This window comes from Cannabis sativa, chromosome 5, assembly GCF_029168945.1.
Source record: "Cannabis sativa cultivar Pink pepper isolate KNU-18-1 chromosome 5, ASM2916894v1, whole genome shotgun sequence".
NCBI lineage: Eukaryota > Viridiplantae > Streptophyta > Magnoliopsida > Rosales > Cannabaceae > Cannabis > Cannabis sativa.
Window position 1 is genome coordinate 51932449 of NC_083605.1, and position 19320 is coordinate 51951768.

Here is a 19320-nt window from a genome sequence, read left to right on the forward strand (position 1 = left end):
AAAGAGATGAACTTGTTAAAAACTAGCTCGGGAGGCAAACCCAGCACTGTTTTAACATGTACTGTCTCGACTAAAGCTGATAACTCAGGGGCCTCTAGCTCAAAGAGGAAAGATGACTCTAAGGGGTCATACAAAGACAAGAAGAAACAAAAGAAGCACGACAAGTACGTGCCAATTTATACTATTTATACCGAGCTTAATGAAACTCAGGAATATATTTACCTCGCGCATGAGCACAAGGTTGCCTTCAGTAAACATGAGCCCATGAGGCACGCGAGGCATAAAAGACATCCGACCAGATACTGCAAGTTTCATAAAGACATTGGGCACACAACAGACGAGCGTCGTCAGTTTAAAGATGAGATAGAAAGTCTCATTGCGCGAGGCCACTTCAAGTAATATGTGAGGAGACATGGCAATGGACATAACCAGCCCAATCTGCCCAATAACCCAAGCAACCAGGGATTACAACCTCCTTGGTTGAAGGAGAGGATATTCTGGTTATCTCAGGAGGGCCGCATATTGCAAGAGAGAGCAACAATGCCCAAAAGAGGTACGTGAAGGAAATAAAAAAACGAGCAGTCAGTATTTGCTCCAGAACCTTCCAAGAAGGTAAAAACTGAAGAACCTCCAATTATATTTTCGGAGGAAGATGAGAAGAACGTGAGGTACCCTCACGTCAATCCATTGGTGATTACTATCCAACTAGCCAATAAAAGGATAAAGAGGGTGTTGATAGATAATGGGAGTTCAATGAACAACCTTTATATGGAAACAATGAAGAAGATGGAGCTCGAAAAGGCCAAATTGAGGCCTTGCATGGTAAATCTATGCAGATTCACTGGCGACAGTATCGCTAGTCAAGGTATAATCGAGCTCGCATTAACCTTGGGTGAGGCACCTCTATCCTCCACAATTACGCAAGACTTTCTAGTTGTTAGCCTACCATCCGCTTACAATATATTACTGGGTCATCCAGCATTGATCGGACTAGGGGCAGCTAGTTCGATCAAGCACTTATCCCTCAAGTTTCAAACACCGGAGGGTATGGGTGTAGTGCGAGGCAATCCCCAAAATTTGGCTATCATTTTGGAGGAGGACACGTGTCAAATTTGGAAGAATATGAATCTAGGAATGGAACGGTAAGTATATTTGAAAATAGAATAACTCATTAATGCGGAATTGACAGAGTATATTTACAACTTGCTGACTGGAAGATCTTATGCAAGATAAAGATATGCCAACTGTCGATTCGTACATTAACGAGAAACCATACAAATTCAGATGTACAAAGCAAGGGATAAATCTCACTATGCATTAGGAGACGAGACATGGTGACTGGTAAGACACTTAGTGTATAATACACCTTATTCAAACTAAGTATAATAGTCGGGTAAATCCAAACAACTAATAGCGAGGCACCCATCTCGCTATAGGAAGGCACACTCATGGTACCTTCATTAATCAGCTCCAGACACCTTTAAATGGGGATCACACCTCCGTCGAGTCAGCTCTTTCAGATAGAAGTTGACATACAAATGATGTTGACTGCTGAAGTCCACCTTGTGGCCAAGAACTGCTATTTTTAGATAGAGCACTATGTCTTCAAGCGCAGGAACGACGAGGCTTACATCATTAACTCTGGAAAGATATGGGAAAAGTTCCAGCTCGCTACCAAGGTTATTGTTACCGTGTTCCCACCGAGATATCCCAGAACGTTATGGTTTACAACATATTCAATACACGTTTACTTTGACCCGGTAAAAGCGGACCTATCACAGTTGTGTGATTTTTAAATATTAACTACATTTATTTTACGTGGTATGTAATCAAACCTCACGATTTCAGGAGATAATTATTGTAAGATATCAGTCAACTATGTAATTAACTGCCTTACTATGTAATTATAAATAGAGGCAAGTTACACTGAAAAAGGGACGAAAAAATCATGTAAAAAAAGGGCTTGAGAATTGTATCAGAAATCTAATAAGATGGACTCGTAGACTATGCAGAATTTTAACTGTAAAACCACGTAAAACCTTTGTGTTCGTATCTTAATGTTGCTGCTTTTATTTTCTGTGCAAATCTATCACTATTTAGGCTCAAATATAGTTAACGAAAATCTGCATTAACATTTTAATCATTTTTATTTTACATAAAATAAAGGGATATTGGCGGCTAAACCACCTGAACTTTACGGTTTGTAACACTTAACCACAAAAACCGAATTTTTGGCGGCTAAACTACCTAAACCCTGGTTCCGTTTTGCTCTGCACACCTCCGTCCAAAAATCACAGTTAAGTGCCATGTACACACTTGTACACATGTCAATTTTTTAGTGGTCCACGTAATATTAATTTTAAAAAATAATTATAAATATTAAAAAAAAAATTTTAAAAAAATTAAAAATATTTTTTTTACTTTTTTTTCTTTTTCCTTTTCTTTTCTTTTTTTTTTTCCTTTTTTTTTTCTTCTTCTTTCTTCTTATTTTTCTACAGAACTCTGTTGATCACATCACCTTCTTCGATGCTCCATTGATCTTAGCCATTCCCACCATTCTCAATCTGTAGAACCACACATAACATCATATAAAGCTATAATCACCCACCATCTTCACCACAGCTACTACCTCCATCACCATTGTCACCACCCATCACCATAACCTATATCTCAAATCCAAATCTAACACCAAAAAATAGAAATCAATATCTCAATTTGTTATAACACAAAACAAAATAAAACTAAAAAAATAATCTCTGTATCAAATCCAATTTGCCACAAAAAAAAAAAAAAACCCAAATTAATATCTCAAAAAAATAAATAAATAAATAGAAAAAAAGAAGAGATCTAAACTGCCTAAAACCCCATCCTTGGATCCACGAACAGACCACCATCGGCCGTCATTGGCCTAGGCGAAGACCCCGTCAACTTCCCCATGGTTCCCTAAGTCCCAGAAATCTCCAAGCCCGAGAACGCCGTCAATAAAGGTCGTCCTCCACCCAGAACAAACGACTTTCCCATCTCGATGGTCTCTCTCTCCATTAGTCCTTCTCTCCAAATCTGAATAATCACTGGTTCGCACACAGAGAAGCAGGGAAAGAGGGTGATAAAATCGTGTCCTGTGTTGATTTTGCAAGAAGAGGAAGGGATGAAGAAAGGAAGAAGAAGAAGGAGTGGGTGGGTGTGGGTGTGGGTTCTGCTAGAGGAGGAAGAAAAGTGTAAATAAAAAAAATAAAAAAATAAAAAAAAAGAAGAAAAAAACGAAAAAAAAAATAGAAAAAAGAAAAAAGAAAAAAAAAAGTAATAAAAAAAGATTTTATTTTTTTCTGATTTTTTTAAATATTTATAATTATTTTTTAAAACTAATATTACGTGGACCACTAAAAATTTGTCACGTGTACAAGTGTGTACACGTGGACAGTCTACCGTGGCACTTAAGTGTGATTTTTGGACGGAGGTGTGCAGAGCAAAACGGAACAAGGGTTTAGGTAGTTTAGCCGCCAAAAATTCGATTTTTGTGGTTAAGTGTTACAAACCGTAAAGTTCAGGTGGTTTAGCCGCCAATATCCCTAAAATAAATATATCTATACTAGATTTTTTTTTAATTTTTTTTCTTCTAATTCATATTCTTAAAAATATACGTATTAAACAAAGATAAATTATATTTTAATTAGTATAATAAAAAAAATATATATGAAATTTTAATAAAAAAATCATACATGATTTAAAAATATATATATAAATAAAAGGGTAAATATTATTTTGGACCCCGTGTTTTACAAAAGTTACAGATTAGATTCTCTATTTTGTTAAATGACAAAATAAACTCTGTATTTTTCAAAATGGTATAAATAGAACCCTAAACTAATTTTGTCAAAATTAAATTTAATAATAATCCAACCTGAATGTGGGATGACAAAACTGGTTAAATTTTCTACATATGTTCGTACTAGGAATTGTCTTCAAATTGGTTATATTAAAAAAAAAATTGTCAAAAATTACGCTCAGAGTCCTATTTGTACAATTTTAATAAATACAGTTAATTTTGTCATTTAATAAAACGAAAATCCAATTTATAGCTTTTGCGAAATACAGAATCAAAAATAATATTTATTCAAAATAAAATTAAAATAAGTATTGAAATTAACACAAAATAATGTGAATTTTTTAAAAAAAATTATATTAAGAGTCATTTTTAAAAATTATTTTAAACTTAATTTTTTAAAAAATATTAGAATATACTTATCATTTTGTGGGGTGTAAATAAAATTTCTCTAACAAAAATAGCATAAAAGTAAATATAAAAAATAATGCATTGATGTAAATTTTGCATTGACCATATTGTAATTTAAATTTAGAACTTTTAGCACAATATTGGTGCAAGTATTTTACAGGATAAGCTATAATTTAATGCTCTAATATATCATTGAGTACAGAAACAAAATCAGATTACATCTTTTTAACAAAAAGCCATATTATATCAGTAAGAAAATAGGCTGCAACCAAATCACAGACTCACAATAGCAATAGTCTGACCTAAAACAATTATCAGAAAACAGTCAAACATGTTTAAATGTACTTCAAATATCAAAAAAAAAAACCTATATGTACTGTAGATCCAGTATCAGAAAGAAGAAAGATGAGAAAAATGGTCATATCATGCTTTCTTCTTTTTGGATTTGAGTATCACTAATCCAATGAATATGGATAAGAAGCAGAGGAGCACTACACCAGCAAACACAGGAAACAATATGGCATATTCTTGAGGTAAGAAGTACTGTTGTATAAAATGGTCACTGTCTACAAATGGCTGCAGTATAAAACACATAGGCAATAGTCAAGACTCAAGTCAAGAGCAAGTTAATGATACATGTACATCAAAGAAAAACTGACCAGGATGATGACCCAAAATGTGTAATAAGTGAATATAGAGAGACTGATTAACGATAACAAGGCTCCAACAGCCTTATCTGCCAATTCCATTCTGATATTCTCAACTGCCTGTAATAAAAATCGGATTGATAAGCATTGATATGAGTGCCAATTACAAATGAACATGAATAGCAAACACTCAACAGCCCGGCCATTAGTTGTCCAATATTAAGATTCTAAAGGTTCTGGTATTAGATTGTGCCTCTCCTTCGAAGCATAAAACAACCTTACTTGATAAAGTTGATTCAATTTTGATGTAATTGCAAAACATTTCATACTTAAAAATTCATTTGAAATATAAAAACTCATTTGTTTATATAGACAGGCACACAAACGCTAACAAGGATCAGTTTTACTAAAAATAAATTTCACAATCTCTTTCCAGCATTGATAAGTAGTTTGTCGTTACTCAATGGAAAGCTGATCAACTGAATTATATGAACAATATAAAGAAATCATATACAATATTGTAACTATGTTATCATAAAATGTGAATGGATTGTATACATAGAATAGCATATATTTATATAAAAAGTTTAGAAAGACTAAATAGGAAACTACTAATACAAATAGAAAATTACAAAATACAATTTACTCTAACTTTTACAATTATTATACAACTAATATTCTAACACTCCCTTCAAGTTGGAGCATAAATGTTAATCATGACTAGCTTGTTACAAAGATAATCAATCCGCACTCTAAAGAAAGCCTTTGTAAAAATATCTCCTAATTGTTCTCCGGTCTTCATATATCCTATGTAGATCATGTCTTGTTGAATTTTCTCACGAACAAAATGATAATCAATCTCATTACGCTAAGTTCGTTCGTGGAACATAGGATTTCAGGCAATATGAAGAGCAACTTGATTATAACACCTCAATTTTGCTGAAATAAAAGTCTTAAACCTGAATTCAATCAAAAGCGGTTAAATCCATATTATCTCACACACAAACTGTGTCATAGCTCTATATTCTGATTCAACACTGGATCTAAACACAACATTTAGTTTCTTACTTTTCCAAAAGAGATCAGACTGCCCCAACAAATACACAATATCCTGAAGTGGATCGTCTATCTATCTTGAAGCTTGTCCAATCTACATCAGAGAAACACTCAATTTGGGTATGTCCATGATTGGTGCTCCTTTCAAGTAACATATAATTTGTTCTAATGCTGCCTAATGATAAATTGTTGGAGAAGACATAAACTGACTAACGACACTATCTAGGAATGCAATATCTAGCCAAACCACAGTTAAATAATTCAACTTTCCAACCAATTTGCGATATTTCTCAAGATCTTCAAATGGTTCCCCATCACATGTAAGATGCACAACTAGATTCATTGGATCATTACAAGGGGTTTTGCTCCCGATTTTCCTGTCTCAGTTAACAAATCAAGTACATAGTACCTTTGAGACAAAAAAATATCTTGTTTACTCCAAGTAACTTCAACACACAAGAAATAGTTGAGCAAACCTAAATCTTTTGTGTGAAATTAGGTATGAATGAAAGACTTGAGGGATAAGATGCATTCAGTATAATTTCCAATAATAACGATTTCAACATACTACTAACAAAATGATACCGGCAGTTGATCTTTTATAGAACACAAAATGATCTTACTTACTTTTCAACAAACCAAATTTCTCAACAGTCTGACTAAATTTACCAAACCAAGCACGAGGATATTAGTTCAATCCATGTAAAGATTTGCGAAGACAACAAACTTGCCCTAACTCCCCTTGAGCAACAAACCCAAAAGGTTGCTCCATATACACTTCTTCCTCAAGATCTCCATAAAAAAAACATTTTTAATATCAAACTGATGCAAAGGTCAATGATGAGTAACTGTCATGGAAATGAACAGTCGAACAAATGTGAGTTTAGCAACAGGAGAAGAAGTATCACAATAGTCCACTCCATAGGTTTGAGCATAACCTTTGGCAACAAGGCAGACCTTTAAGTGAGCAATTGTTCTATCTTGATTGAATTTAACTGTAAACACCCAATTGCATGACCCATTTTCCTAAAAGTAAATTAACAAGTCCCAAGTACTATTTGCAACTAAAGTATTAATCTCTTCTATCATTGCAGCAAGCTAACCAAGATGAGACATTACTTCATGAAGTAATAAAAGAGTAAGAAGAAGAGGAGAGATGATTATAAGAAACAAAAGAAGAAATATGATATATACATTGGCGTTTACCTTTACATAGTGCAATGGAAAGATCATCTTTGAGTTCCGAATCTAATGATGAAAATGCAGGTGCATGACACGAAACAGGAGGTGGAGGAGGTGGACGCCTGGTGTACACTATAGGACATTTTTTGTCATTTGGTACAAGGGTCCTTATGAATACAAGAGGTGGACTTTATCCTAGTTGAATTTTGCAAGAGGAAATCAGCGTCCGGTTATATGACGTTAACGACAATGCTTTTTGGAGGCACCCCAGGTATGTTCTCTTCTTTAGTCTTTAGTGTCACATTGGAGACAATGTGTCAGTTAAGTTTGGGAGTGAACTTAAAAATTTTTAGTTTTCATTTTAGTTATTTTTTGTGTTGTTTGTGTGTTATGAGTCAATGTTCTAAATGTGAGTCAATTTGAAAGTTAAGTGTATATTATGGTTTTGAAAATTCTATTTATTTTTCGAAAAATCCGTGTGCTTGGTGAGATTACATTCTTGATTAATTTTAATTTTGTGCTTTAAAAAAACATAGAATCATAAAAGGTAAATTTTTAGCAATTGAATTGGTTTATGTATGCTAAAGGTGAAATGTGGAAAGTTGTTTATAAAATTCTAGAACTTGCTTGCTATTTGAGACGAAATAATAAATGATGCATGGTTAGGAAAGTGATTTAGGCATTCTTTGGATCGATTAAGTCTTTCAAACCATCCTTGTAATTTTTATCTTAGTTACCATTTTTTGAGTTTTAACTTGATTCTTTGTTTCTATACATTTTGAGCCAAAACAACATAAAACCATTATTATCCAAAGTTGACCCTAATTATACTATAAATGGATCTTAAGTTTGGGAAAACTTTAATGGAAAGTTTTATATATATGTGTGTGGGAAATAAGAGTGAAATTGAAAGATGTGAAAAATCGATTGGCAACAACTTAAAAAATCTGACAATAAAGAGTCAAATTCGAAAAGAAAAAGAATAATAAAGTTGTTGCAATGTTGAAGAAAAAAAAATCTCACGTGTAATTTGAAAAAAAAAAAAAAAAAGGGATACCGAGATTGTTTGTGAAAAAAATTATTGGGTGATCTGGTTAGAGAAGCTTATGGTATAGGCAAGCTTAAATGACTATTCCATCTACCTGTACCTAAGCCTATCATTACAAGCCTAAAAAGACTTTTTGATTCTTGATTATGCATATATTTATATTAGTAGAGAATAATGAATATTGCAAGCTTATGGAATATATTATGTTAGTGGATCGATAGTTGTATTTGGCATGCATAAATTGCTAGAGTGTGATTATGGTTTCATGAACAGAATGAAAGACTGAAGTGAATCTAACGTGTGATTGAACTGAAATTCTGAATTAAAGTATATAAATGAATTTTTTTTGTACAAAACCATATTATTTGGCTTACTTGAAAAAATGTGACTCATGTTTCGGTAGATTGACTTATTTCATTTAAGTTGGTTGTTTTTAGTTGTTAGTTCCTCGAGTAAATATTTAGTTTGGGAAAATTTATTAGGCTATTTTTAGCCTATTATTTGTGCAATTTGTAGAGTTAATTTTTTTCTTCATTTTCACTTTTTGGAATAGAATTACGCTTGTAATCTTTGGTTTCAAGTTTCAACACTTGGAATATATAAATTGGTCAAATTTCAAAAACGGCGATCTATAAAATAGAGAAAAATTTGTAAGAAAATAAAGCTGAAACTTCAAGCCTAATTTCGACTATGTTCTTATCATATTTTTGAAAAAGTCAAAACATGAAGATATAGATCTCTCTTTCAACTTTCCAAAACATCTTCAATCGTCCAATTCCAAGCAATATTGAAAGACTTATGACCAAAACATTATCAGTCATCACACCAGGAAGCTTGTTGCCAAAAATCAAACTTTAAGCGCCCCAACACTACCATGTAGTGTCGAGGCCCGTGTGAAGAATTTTGCACAAAATGTAATTTATGCACTAATCCACTTAAAATTCTTGGATCGCACATTTTTAAGGCTTCGCGTCAAGGAGGACACACACCTCAACACTAGGCCTGTAGTGTCAGGGCGCGCCTAGCAAAAATTCAAAAAGTGGATTTTTTTTTTCCTATTTTTTTAAGCTATTACTTGTTAACGATACGTATACTTGCGTGTTGAAAATACCACAACAACGAACCCTAATTTCGAATTTTGAATCACAATCCTAAATAGGCTCTGATACCATGTAGAAAATGGTGAATGAATTGTATATTGTATTTCATAAAATAGTGTATATATATATATACAAAGCTATAATACTAGATAAGAAACCACTACATACAATTTACTTTAATTTTCACAACTAATATTCTAACATAAAACAACCTCAATTTATAAACAGTGAAATTTTCCATTAAAATTATAATTTACAATAAATAGGAATTTCCATAAATCTCAAAAAATTGAATATAGCAGAAACAAACAGCAGGCAGACCACAAAAAAACAATAGCACAATTAGGTTCAACTTGCATAAATCACTTAAAAAGTACATGCAAGCAGAGAGATGGGTCTTTTCATTACCATATAAGTATCAAATCATACATTTTCTTTTCTTTTTTGTTCTTCATCTCGTTTTTCAGCATCACAAATTACATCCAACAAACCCACAATGAACAATTAATAAACAGTCAACTGTACCTAAATAAGTATCAAACTATTGCCATATCGTTTGCAATAACTTAACATTACACAAAAAGAATAATATTGACCATACTAATTTCTGAGGCACGGAACCATAACTAATTGCTTCATATATCCTTATTTTCTCTAAACTTTTAGTCCATCAGGACCTATAAAATGTCACAAATTTCAGTTCTTCGAGTTCTCAAATAAGCTATTGGTAAAGTAAGTAGTACTACCACAACATGTCAACAACAACTAAATAAGCCATCCCATTAAGAGCAACAGCAAAGAAGTAGTTCACAATACAGCTCTCCCAAAGTATTTGAGCAGTCCCAGTAAGAGCAACACAATTTTTTTTATAAGCCATAAATAAAAGCAACTTAATGATTCATATTCATGTTCATTCAACTATAAGTATAGTACCTGGTGAGAAGGCCCAAAAGCTGCTCACTTTTCACTTCTAAAATTACTTAGTATAACTGAGTGTTGTATGTGATAGCTTAATCTTTGTCTGCAAAAACAAACAAATGAAATGTAAGAAATAAAGAAATAATACAAAGGATCAAACCAGATTTGCGCTCTTAAATTAATATTAGAACAGTCGATAATTTTTACTCCAGCATGATAAACAGAGCAGTAACTGTAATGGATTTAAAAGGACGCAAATTAATTAGAATGAGAACGATAAAGTAGGATAAGGTTCTAACTTAATGCATTACACATCCTTATTCGTGCTGTAAAGAAAACCAGCACATTAATAAACTCACTATGAAAGAAAGGACCCCTAGTTTAGTGAAAGCGAATACTTGTATAAGTTGTGTTCTTAGAGAAACCTAATGGCACCTTCTTCAATTTCCCATCGTATCACCGAATGGTAACAGAAATAGCATATATGCAATTGAACACTACAAACACGCCTATAGACTAGTACATATTATGAGGAATCATTTTCTAATTGACCTCTGAAAGTATTGAAAATATTTCGTCTTTGACAGAAATCGCAGAACTTCCGCCAAACAAACTTCTTTTTAACAGTCAAGTCATAATTCCATTTTCGCCAGTAATTAATTGGACATACTATTCCCCAAACCCAACCAAATGCCCTGCACATCCTTAGAATAAAGATAGATCTGACCAATATTTACAATACACATATCACTGAATAGTTCAAGAATTAGAATGACAGAAAGATACAAAGAAATTGAGCTATCACTATATCAGTTCTTCAAGAAGAAATTAAACCAAACATTCAATCTAAACACAAAACCAAGTCATGGAAAAAGATACATTAGGCCAATTTCGAAGAGCTACATTTTGGGGAAAAAGATACGAGAGAAGAAAAGAGCTCTCTGGGTGAAAAAAGTAAAAGAGATTAAGGGAGCTACAACGATCAAAATCCATCGGCATAAAAAAGAAAACAAGATTAGTACATACACCCAATACAGAGTTAGTCCCATCGATTTTGATAGAGAAATATAAATAGCGAAGGAGAAGAGGAACGTTGGCTAACCACATTAGGAGGAGAGGAGCCGGAAGCAAAGAGAAGCCCTACGCTACACCTTAGTACCTGAACCTGATTGCGTGGAGAATATGACGAATTTGATCAGATTTTCTTAAAAAGAAGTAAAAATCGAACAAAAACGAAAAACAGAATTTCTTTTTTCTTTTTTGAAGAATATTTAATTATTTTTCAATATTTTTTTTAATATTGTTTTCATATATATTTTTATATATTATTATTTATTTATTTATTTTTAGAGAAAAAACTATTATTATTAAAAATGAGAGTCATTAATAACAACATAATAGATTGGGGAGGAAATTTCCCCCAACCAATAGATATCCTCATCCAATCGAAGAGCAAATTTGGCTAAAGCATGAGCCGCTTTATTCGCATCACGTTTAACATGTGATACTTTCACTCTAGGAAAATAGGACAAAAGATAGCGAATATCATCTACCAAATCATGAAAAGGCGTTACAAATGTGGTAGAAGACATATGGTTTATTGCATTCGCAAGCTGCAGAGAATCGGTCTCGATGATGTCAATAGGCAAATGATTCTCAATCGCTCACTGGATACTATAAAACAGAGCTGCTGCCTCCATCTCTTTTGGAGAAAAACATCCTTTGAAAGGCTTTGCAAAACCAGCAGAAACACTACCAGTGTGATCCCGAATTAACGCACCAAAGCCAAGAATGTTTCCTTCCTTATCACAAGCTGCGTCCACGTTCAGTTTATGAGAACCAGTAATCGGTGGGAGCCAGGATTGCTACATTGTCGCTGTATATTGGTGAAGAGATGCACTTCCAGCATTATGATCAGGCACATCAGTAACAATTGCAGCTGTTGATTGTACTAGTTTAGTGACAGAGCAATATTGATCCAAATAAGAGACAGCAAAGGAACAGATAATAGCTGCTGATTTTGGCTTAGTACCATGTATTTCTTTATTGCGTTCAGACCAAATGCACCACATAAGACATGTGATTAATTCAAGATCAGCATCAGTATGTGCAGCAGCTAAGTGGGAGAAATATCAAACCCTTTTAAGTTATAGATATGCGGCATAAAGACTTGAAATTGATACTTTCTCCATACTTCTTTCGCACGGGCACAGCGGAAAATGGCATGACCAACAGACTCCCAGCCGTCCTTACATAGGGAACAAACAGCAGTGGTTGTGATCTTTCGGTGGGCTAGGTTCACAGAGGTTGGAAGAGCATCATTAATCAAGCGCCAAGCAAAAATTTTGACTTTCTTAGGCAACCTGAGAGACCATAACCGATTCCACCATTGTCTATTAGAAGAAGAAGGAGTATGATCATTAGTGGATTCCAAAGCAATAGCTAAATGATACCCTGTCTTCACCGTATAGATACCGGAGTCCGAGTGATGCCAAATTAGCCTATCCTCTTTTAGAAAGTGACTAAGAGGAATCGAGAGTATACCTTCAATGTCAATAGTGTTGGAAATTATTTTACCAGGATCTTAGATCTACTCACAAGTATGTTTATTAACACCCTAAATATGAACTTTGTAAAACGATGAAATAAACACATATAAAGTTTAAGAAACCTTACATTGGGTGCAGCGGAATAATATGACTCCTTCCGTTCAGATATCTAGCCCTTGATTCCTTTCTGTAGCAGAGCATTATCAATATCTTAACCTGGATCTCTTTCTCTGAATCTTTGATGCTGAAACTCCTTTTGCTGAATGTCTTTCTTCACGATCTTCCTCACTATGATTGAGGTATCACTTGCTGTGTGTGGGCACTACTCATACACTAAGGATTTCGAAATTTTAGGAAGAAGAAAGAGAGAGTGGGTTCGGCCAAAGATAGGGAGAGAGAAGGCTCAGGTTTTTCTGATTCAGAAGTTGTCAGATAAAATTGTAATTTTCCTGAAGCCTTCACTATCTATTTATAGCATTCTACTAGGGTTAGGTTTGAATTATTTGGCATTAAAATAATGAAAATATCAGATGGAAAAACCCTACAAAAGTGGTCGGGCCTATATAGTGGATTTGGGCGTCACTTTTTGCAATTTTGCAGTTTTATCTTTTCTGCATCTGATTTTCTCAAAAACGCCAATTTTCTAATTCAACCATTTAAATGCCAGTTCTAACTATTTAATGACTATAAATAATTATTAAATAATATAGTCATTTATCATATTTATTAATTGAACCATACAAAGTATCATAATTAACAAATATGCCCCTAAAACTCTTTCTTTACAATTTCGCCCTTACTTAGTGAAAAATTCACAAATAGACATAGTCTAATTTGAGAATTATAATTGATTAATCAAAACCAATTATATAGTCTTACAAGCAATATTATCTCAACTAGTGCGGGGACCATGGGTCTATATAACCGAGCTTCCAATAAGTAGATCAAGAATTTAGCACTAAAATTCACTAACTTATTAATTCTTCGTTGAATCCACGCATAGAACTTAGAATTGCACTCTCAGTATATAGAATGCTCTATATGTTCCACCATATAGACACATCATTAGTTATCCATTGTTATAATCCTAATGTGATCAATGATCCTCTATATGAATGATCTACACTGTAAAGGGATTAAATTACCGTTACACCCTACAATGTATTTATTCCTTAAAACACTTGACCCCGTATAAATGATATTTCAGCTTATGTGAAATGAGTACTCCACCATTTATGTTCGTTTGGTCAAGCTCGAAGGAGATCATCCTTCGCTTACTATGCGCCAGATAGAAGCTATAGATTCCATGTTTATGATAGCGCTCCCACTCAATTGCACTATCGTGTTCCCAAAATGTACGTATCACCCTGACCTAAAAGTAGGCTTAACTAACAAATCAAAGAACACGAATAGCCTCTTGAGATTGAGCCTAATCATATCAGGATTAAGATCATTAGATTTAGGATCAACTAGGCGATATTGACTTGAATAGATATTACGGTAAGTTTAATAAATCTAAGTCAAAGTTCAAAATCGGTCCCTTCCGATGCATACTCCATGCATCGAACCTGAGCTTTACTTTAACCAATGCTCTGGAAAGAACATAGCACTTCTCCAAATGCAAGTAAACTCTGTTGTAGATTATCATATCAGTAAAACCCTATGTCTGATAAATCTAGGAAACTTTATTCACATAGTCATGTTTACTTTCCAATGTGTTGACAACACAATAAACAGGATCAAGTATGTGAAAAGGGTTTCAGATGAATTTATACATTATGTACATATAATCATGAAATAAATCGTGTGAACCATGCAACATTAAATGTTATTTCTGATCTATATTAATAAGTAAATCTGATTATATTGAAATGAGTTTTATTTAGGGCATAAAACCCAACAAACTCCCACTTGCACTAATATAAAACAAAAAGTGTGTTTCAAATAATCTCAACACCTTGATATACAAATCAAGTGTAGTAGTAGTAAACTTCTCGTAATAGGATCTGAAAGGTTGAATTAAACACAACCTTTTCTCCACCATTACTCTTTCTTAATCACAAAATCATTGATAATGTGAAATTCCTCTCTATATGTCTACTGTCTTGGGATACTGGATTCTATATCTTTGGCAACTACTTTTGGTTAATCAGGAAATTAACACTAGTAGTTTAAGGCAATTTGGAATGATGCCAAAAATGTATAGAACTTTCCTTAGACTGAATAAGTTCCTTTCCTGCAACCTTAACATTCAGTCCCTCTCTGGTAGACCTAGAGACTTCAGATAGGTTTTTACACTTCTCCAAAATCACTATTCCACCCCCAGAGTAACCACCATCTTATCAGAAAGATTTACTAGCACAAAGACAAATTTCGAAATCTGATGTGGTGTAGTCTAAGAGTTTTAAACACACTCTTATAGACTAACATATAGTTCCTCTTCTTAATCTTAGGATTTACTTGATTGTGTTCCAATGTTCTTCTCCTGGATTAATCTGATACCTACTCATTACTCCCACTCAACAACAGGTGTCTGGTCTAAGGCATACAAAAGCATATCTAAGACCTCTCACTGTTGATTTAAGAAATTCTTTCAATGGCTTTATCTTTTCTGGAATAGTTGAGACTTTTCCTTAGATAAATAAAATCTATGTCTAAGAAGTTGTGAAGCTTCTATAGATTTCCATTAGAAAGAAAATGCTTCAGCATCTTACTAAAGTAAGTTGCTTGCATTAGAGTAAGTAATTACCAGGTATACCACAAGCCATAGGTTTAGATAAACTCAAACCTATAATACTAGGAACCGGAAGTTTTGTTAAGTCCATAGAATAAACTTATTAACGAAAATTTCCTTTTATGTCCTTGTAATAAAAAACTTTAGGTTACTCCATGTGAATGGATTAAACCATAGTTCTATTGGCTTTCTTCTTAGTTTCTTATCTTGACAATCCATTACTTGTTTAAACTCACAATGGATTTTAATCACTAGTGTCTCCCAAGTCATAAGAAGGTGAGTTCCTAGAAACTCTCCCACTACGACAAGGTACCATGAATTATGTCGAAGAAAACTAAATGATATTGATCTCTTCGGTTGTGACAAGACAACAGAGGCAGTGGGATCATCATATGTTATATAAGATGATAGAACACTTTTGGAATCAAGAAAAATATCTCCTTTATTTGCTACTTGATTTTCAGACTTAGTCATTTTCTTAGAAAAGTAGTATTTGTTTGAACAAACACTTTCTTATCTATTGACAATGGGATGGTCCACCCCTAATCACTTAGAACAGCTAACAAACCATGGTTAACAGTTCTAGCTTTTCTTAAGATTTTGATTAGGTCATCCATGAATCTAGTAATGATTTACATTAAGTATACAACCATTACATCATTCTGAAATTGTATTACCATAGAAGGATTTAGGCAACGACTAGTAACTAATCATCAATATGCAACTCGAAATTTCTGGGGAGGTAAGTTTGGATATAATTCAAAAATCAAATTAATGATCTTTGAACTGCATATCTACTAACTATTTCTCCACCCCTATCAGTTCGCAAGATCTTTAACCACTTACCTTAATGGTTTTAACCATTGCTAGAAATTAATGAAATTTTTCAAACATTTCAAATTTCTTGCTAAAAGGTATAATCTAGAGTTATCGTTTTAAGAATATAACGAAAAACTCATATCCGCCCCTGAATGTGCATCCATCTGCAAATGAGATGAACTACTTTCAGTGGATATAGGCATATTAACTCTTTGCAGAGATTGATCTTGTCAAATCCACTATGAACAAGATACAAATGCCATAGATTAAAAAAAATGTGGTAGTGTCTTTTGATGACTTAGATTTAGTTACATCAGAGAGTTCTTAGAATACTGCAAGTGGATCCTGGTCACAGAATACCTAACTCATATTCCATACAGTTTTAATCCATTAATAGAAGATGGATATTAAACACTTGAGAAAGTGTAACTGTATTGTATTCTGGAATTAGAAATATAAGAAAATTTCTATTTGGAATCTAATATTAAAGTCAAAGACTTAAATTTATACCAAATATAATGAGTAATTCTATCTTGGACCACCACTACTAATACAAACTCTAAGTCTGATTTGCCCATACAAGCAGGAGATTTCTAAGATTGAGGATTTATATCAATTGGGAATAGAATTTCGGGATAATAATCATATGGGTCATTTAATTTCTTAAGAGAAAATATAGAATGACATGATATGATATATAGACCATTCATCCAATGATATTTTTTGAAGCTAATTCGAAATGAATAAGCTAAGAGGAATTAGGATAATTTCGTTTATAAATAAGAATCCAACGATGCTTCGATTAGCGAAAGTCAAAGTAATCTTATTTATACAATCTTCTTGTTTCATATCGTAAAAATACTAGTCTAAGGTGTCATCAATTGATGAACAACTAGATGTCGCATATACAATATTTATCTTTCGAGATCTAACACTATTATGTATGTCTAATGGTGAAAATCCACTAGGGATTTATCTCATTAGATAAACAAGCCAAGTTAGACCAACAATGAAGATTCAAAATTAAACTACAACTTAATAACAGAAAATAACATCGTTCAATATAAATTCATACACAATTCAGAAATTATAAATATATAGCAAGTAGGAATGACAAGTGAAAATACTAAAAACTTACAATCCTAAATAATTTCCAAGGTTTTCAACAAACTGATATCAGTGTCCCGTTTAGGCGAGAGTCAAAGCTACCATTCATTGAATAGAGTTGTCAGCTCATCTAAAATGTTAAACATTCTAGCAACCTTTTATTCGATCAAGATTGGAATTCAGCGTTGTCCCGTTTAGGCGAGAGTCAAGGCAATTCTATCTTATGAGCTTCCACCATTGTTTCGCAATTTGCAAGTCAAGTATGGTCGCCACCATTAGGGTGATCCATACCATACAAAACACTTACAAACTACTTATCATTCGAGATTAAACGGTGCGAAATTGCTAATGAACGTTCCTCCATTAGGGAGGATTACTCACTAAAACAAACGCGGTGTAAAACCCACAATCGAGATCGAATGTCTCTTGATAATAAAGCTCATTATTTAAAGAGAGTTGTATTTTCTTTGATTCTCTTTATTTAATCTATTTATTTTATATATATATATATTTATTAATTAAAATTTCCAATTTAGAATGAAAAATTCTAAATATAAATTTTACTTAGATGGATATGAAAATAACATGAATTATTTCCATCTTAATAATAATTTCCAATAAATATTTAGAAAAATATTCAATTTAAGTTGTTACAAAATTAATTTAAATTAATTTACAACTCAAATTTTATTTTCTATAAATATATATTGCATTTCGAAAAATTAAAGTATTCAAGGACACAATTTTCGAAAATGCATGTTAAAATAAAAAATTAATCCTGGAAAAATTATTCTAATTTAATGTTGGCCCAAAATTAATTAATAAAATTAATTTACAACAAAAAATATAATTTTCCTATTTAATTAAATATATATAAGAAAAATTTCAAATATTTAAGTATGATGATGAAAATCAACTTAAATATTAATTTTCTATTTAATTAAATAAACTAGAAAAATACTTCAAGCAAAAATATCATCTATCTAGATTTTCCTTTGACTAATTAATTCAATTTCTAATAATATATTTTAATACATTTATTTTTAAATTAATCAATTAATGAAAAAATCATTGATTTAAGTTGGTCCAAAATTAAAATAAATAATTTACAACTTTAATCTATTTTTCAAATAAAATTCGAAATTCCAGCATTTAAGAAATGCAATTTCGAAATTTGATTAATAAAATAAAAAATATATTTTGAAAATTATTTAAATTTAGTTGAAAAAATAAATTTCAACTAAAAATAATTTTCTATTTAATTAAGTGTCATGAAAAAGAAATATTTAAGTATCATGATGAAAATCAACTTAGATATTTAATTTTCAAATTAATTAAATGTATTAAATTCAAGAAATAAATAATTAAGTGTAGAGAAGGCTTAATTATTAATCTCTAGTTTAATACTAGGAAAAAATAAATTGTACCAAAATTAATTATTTAAATAATTAATTTCACAATGTATAATATTTTCCTATTTAATATTAGAAATAATAAGTAGTCTAGAAATAATTATCTAGAAAATATCTTATTTGACTAAGTATCTTTTCCACAAAATTTGAAAAAATATCTAATTTAAGTTGTATTAGAAAAAATCTAGAACTTAAATATTTTCAAATTTAAATTTAATTAAATATCAAAAATTAAGTTGTAACCACTTAATTTTAAAAAATATTCTATTTTAAGTTAATATTCGAAAAGATATCAACTTAAAAAATATCTAAAATATTCTATTTTAGGTTAATATTCGAAAAGATATTAACTTAAAAAATATCTAAAGAATTTTAATAACCAATGCCTAAAATTCCTCAACTTAATTTTGAAATTTGAAATTCAAAAGATATTCAGATTTAAGTTGGTTAGTTGTAGATAACTAAATATCAACTTAAATAGGAATATTTAATGAAAAATTTAAATTAAGCTCCA

The 19320-nt window shown here is 32.0% G+C and overlaps 1 protein-coding gene across 2 annotated transcripts; it reads right to left on the reverse strand.

Annotated features, from left to right (window-relative positions):
• Positions 1-4456: 4456 nt before the first annotated feature.
• LOC115715747 (dolichol-phosphate mannose synthase subunit 2) lies at positions 4457-11442 on the reverse strand. Of its 2 annotated transcripts, none has more exons than XM_030644414.2 (4): positions 11288-11442; positions 10201-10288; positions 4894-5001; positions 4457-4810 (listed from the first exon to the last, which is right to left on the reverse strand). In XM_030644414.2, the coding sequence occupies exons 3-4, from the start codon at positions 4981-4983 to the stop codon at positions 4658-4660; spliced, it is 243 nt and encodes an 80-aa protein (XP_030500274.1). In that variant the 5' UTR covers positions 4984-5001; positions 10201-10288; positions 11288-11442; the 3' UTR covers positions 4457-4657. The 2 variants fall into 2 exon arrangements, with proteins under 2 accessions (XP_030500274.1, XP_030500275.1); XM_030644415.2 differs by having other exon boundaries at positions 4894-4997; positions 11288-11441.
• Positions 11443-19320: the final 7878 nt, after the last annotated feature.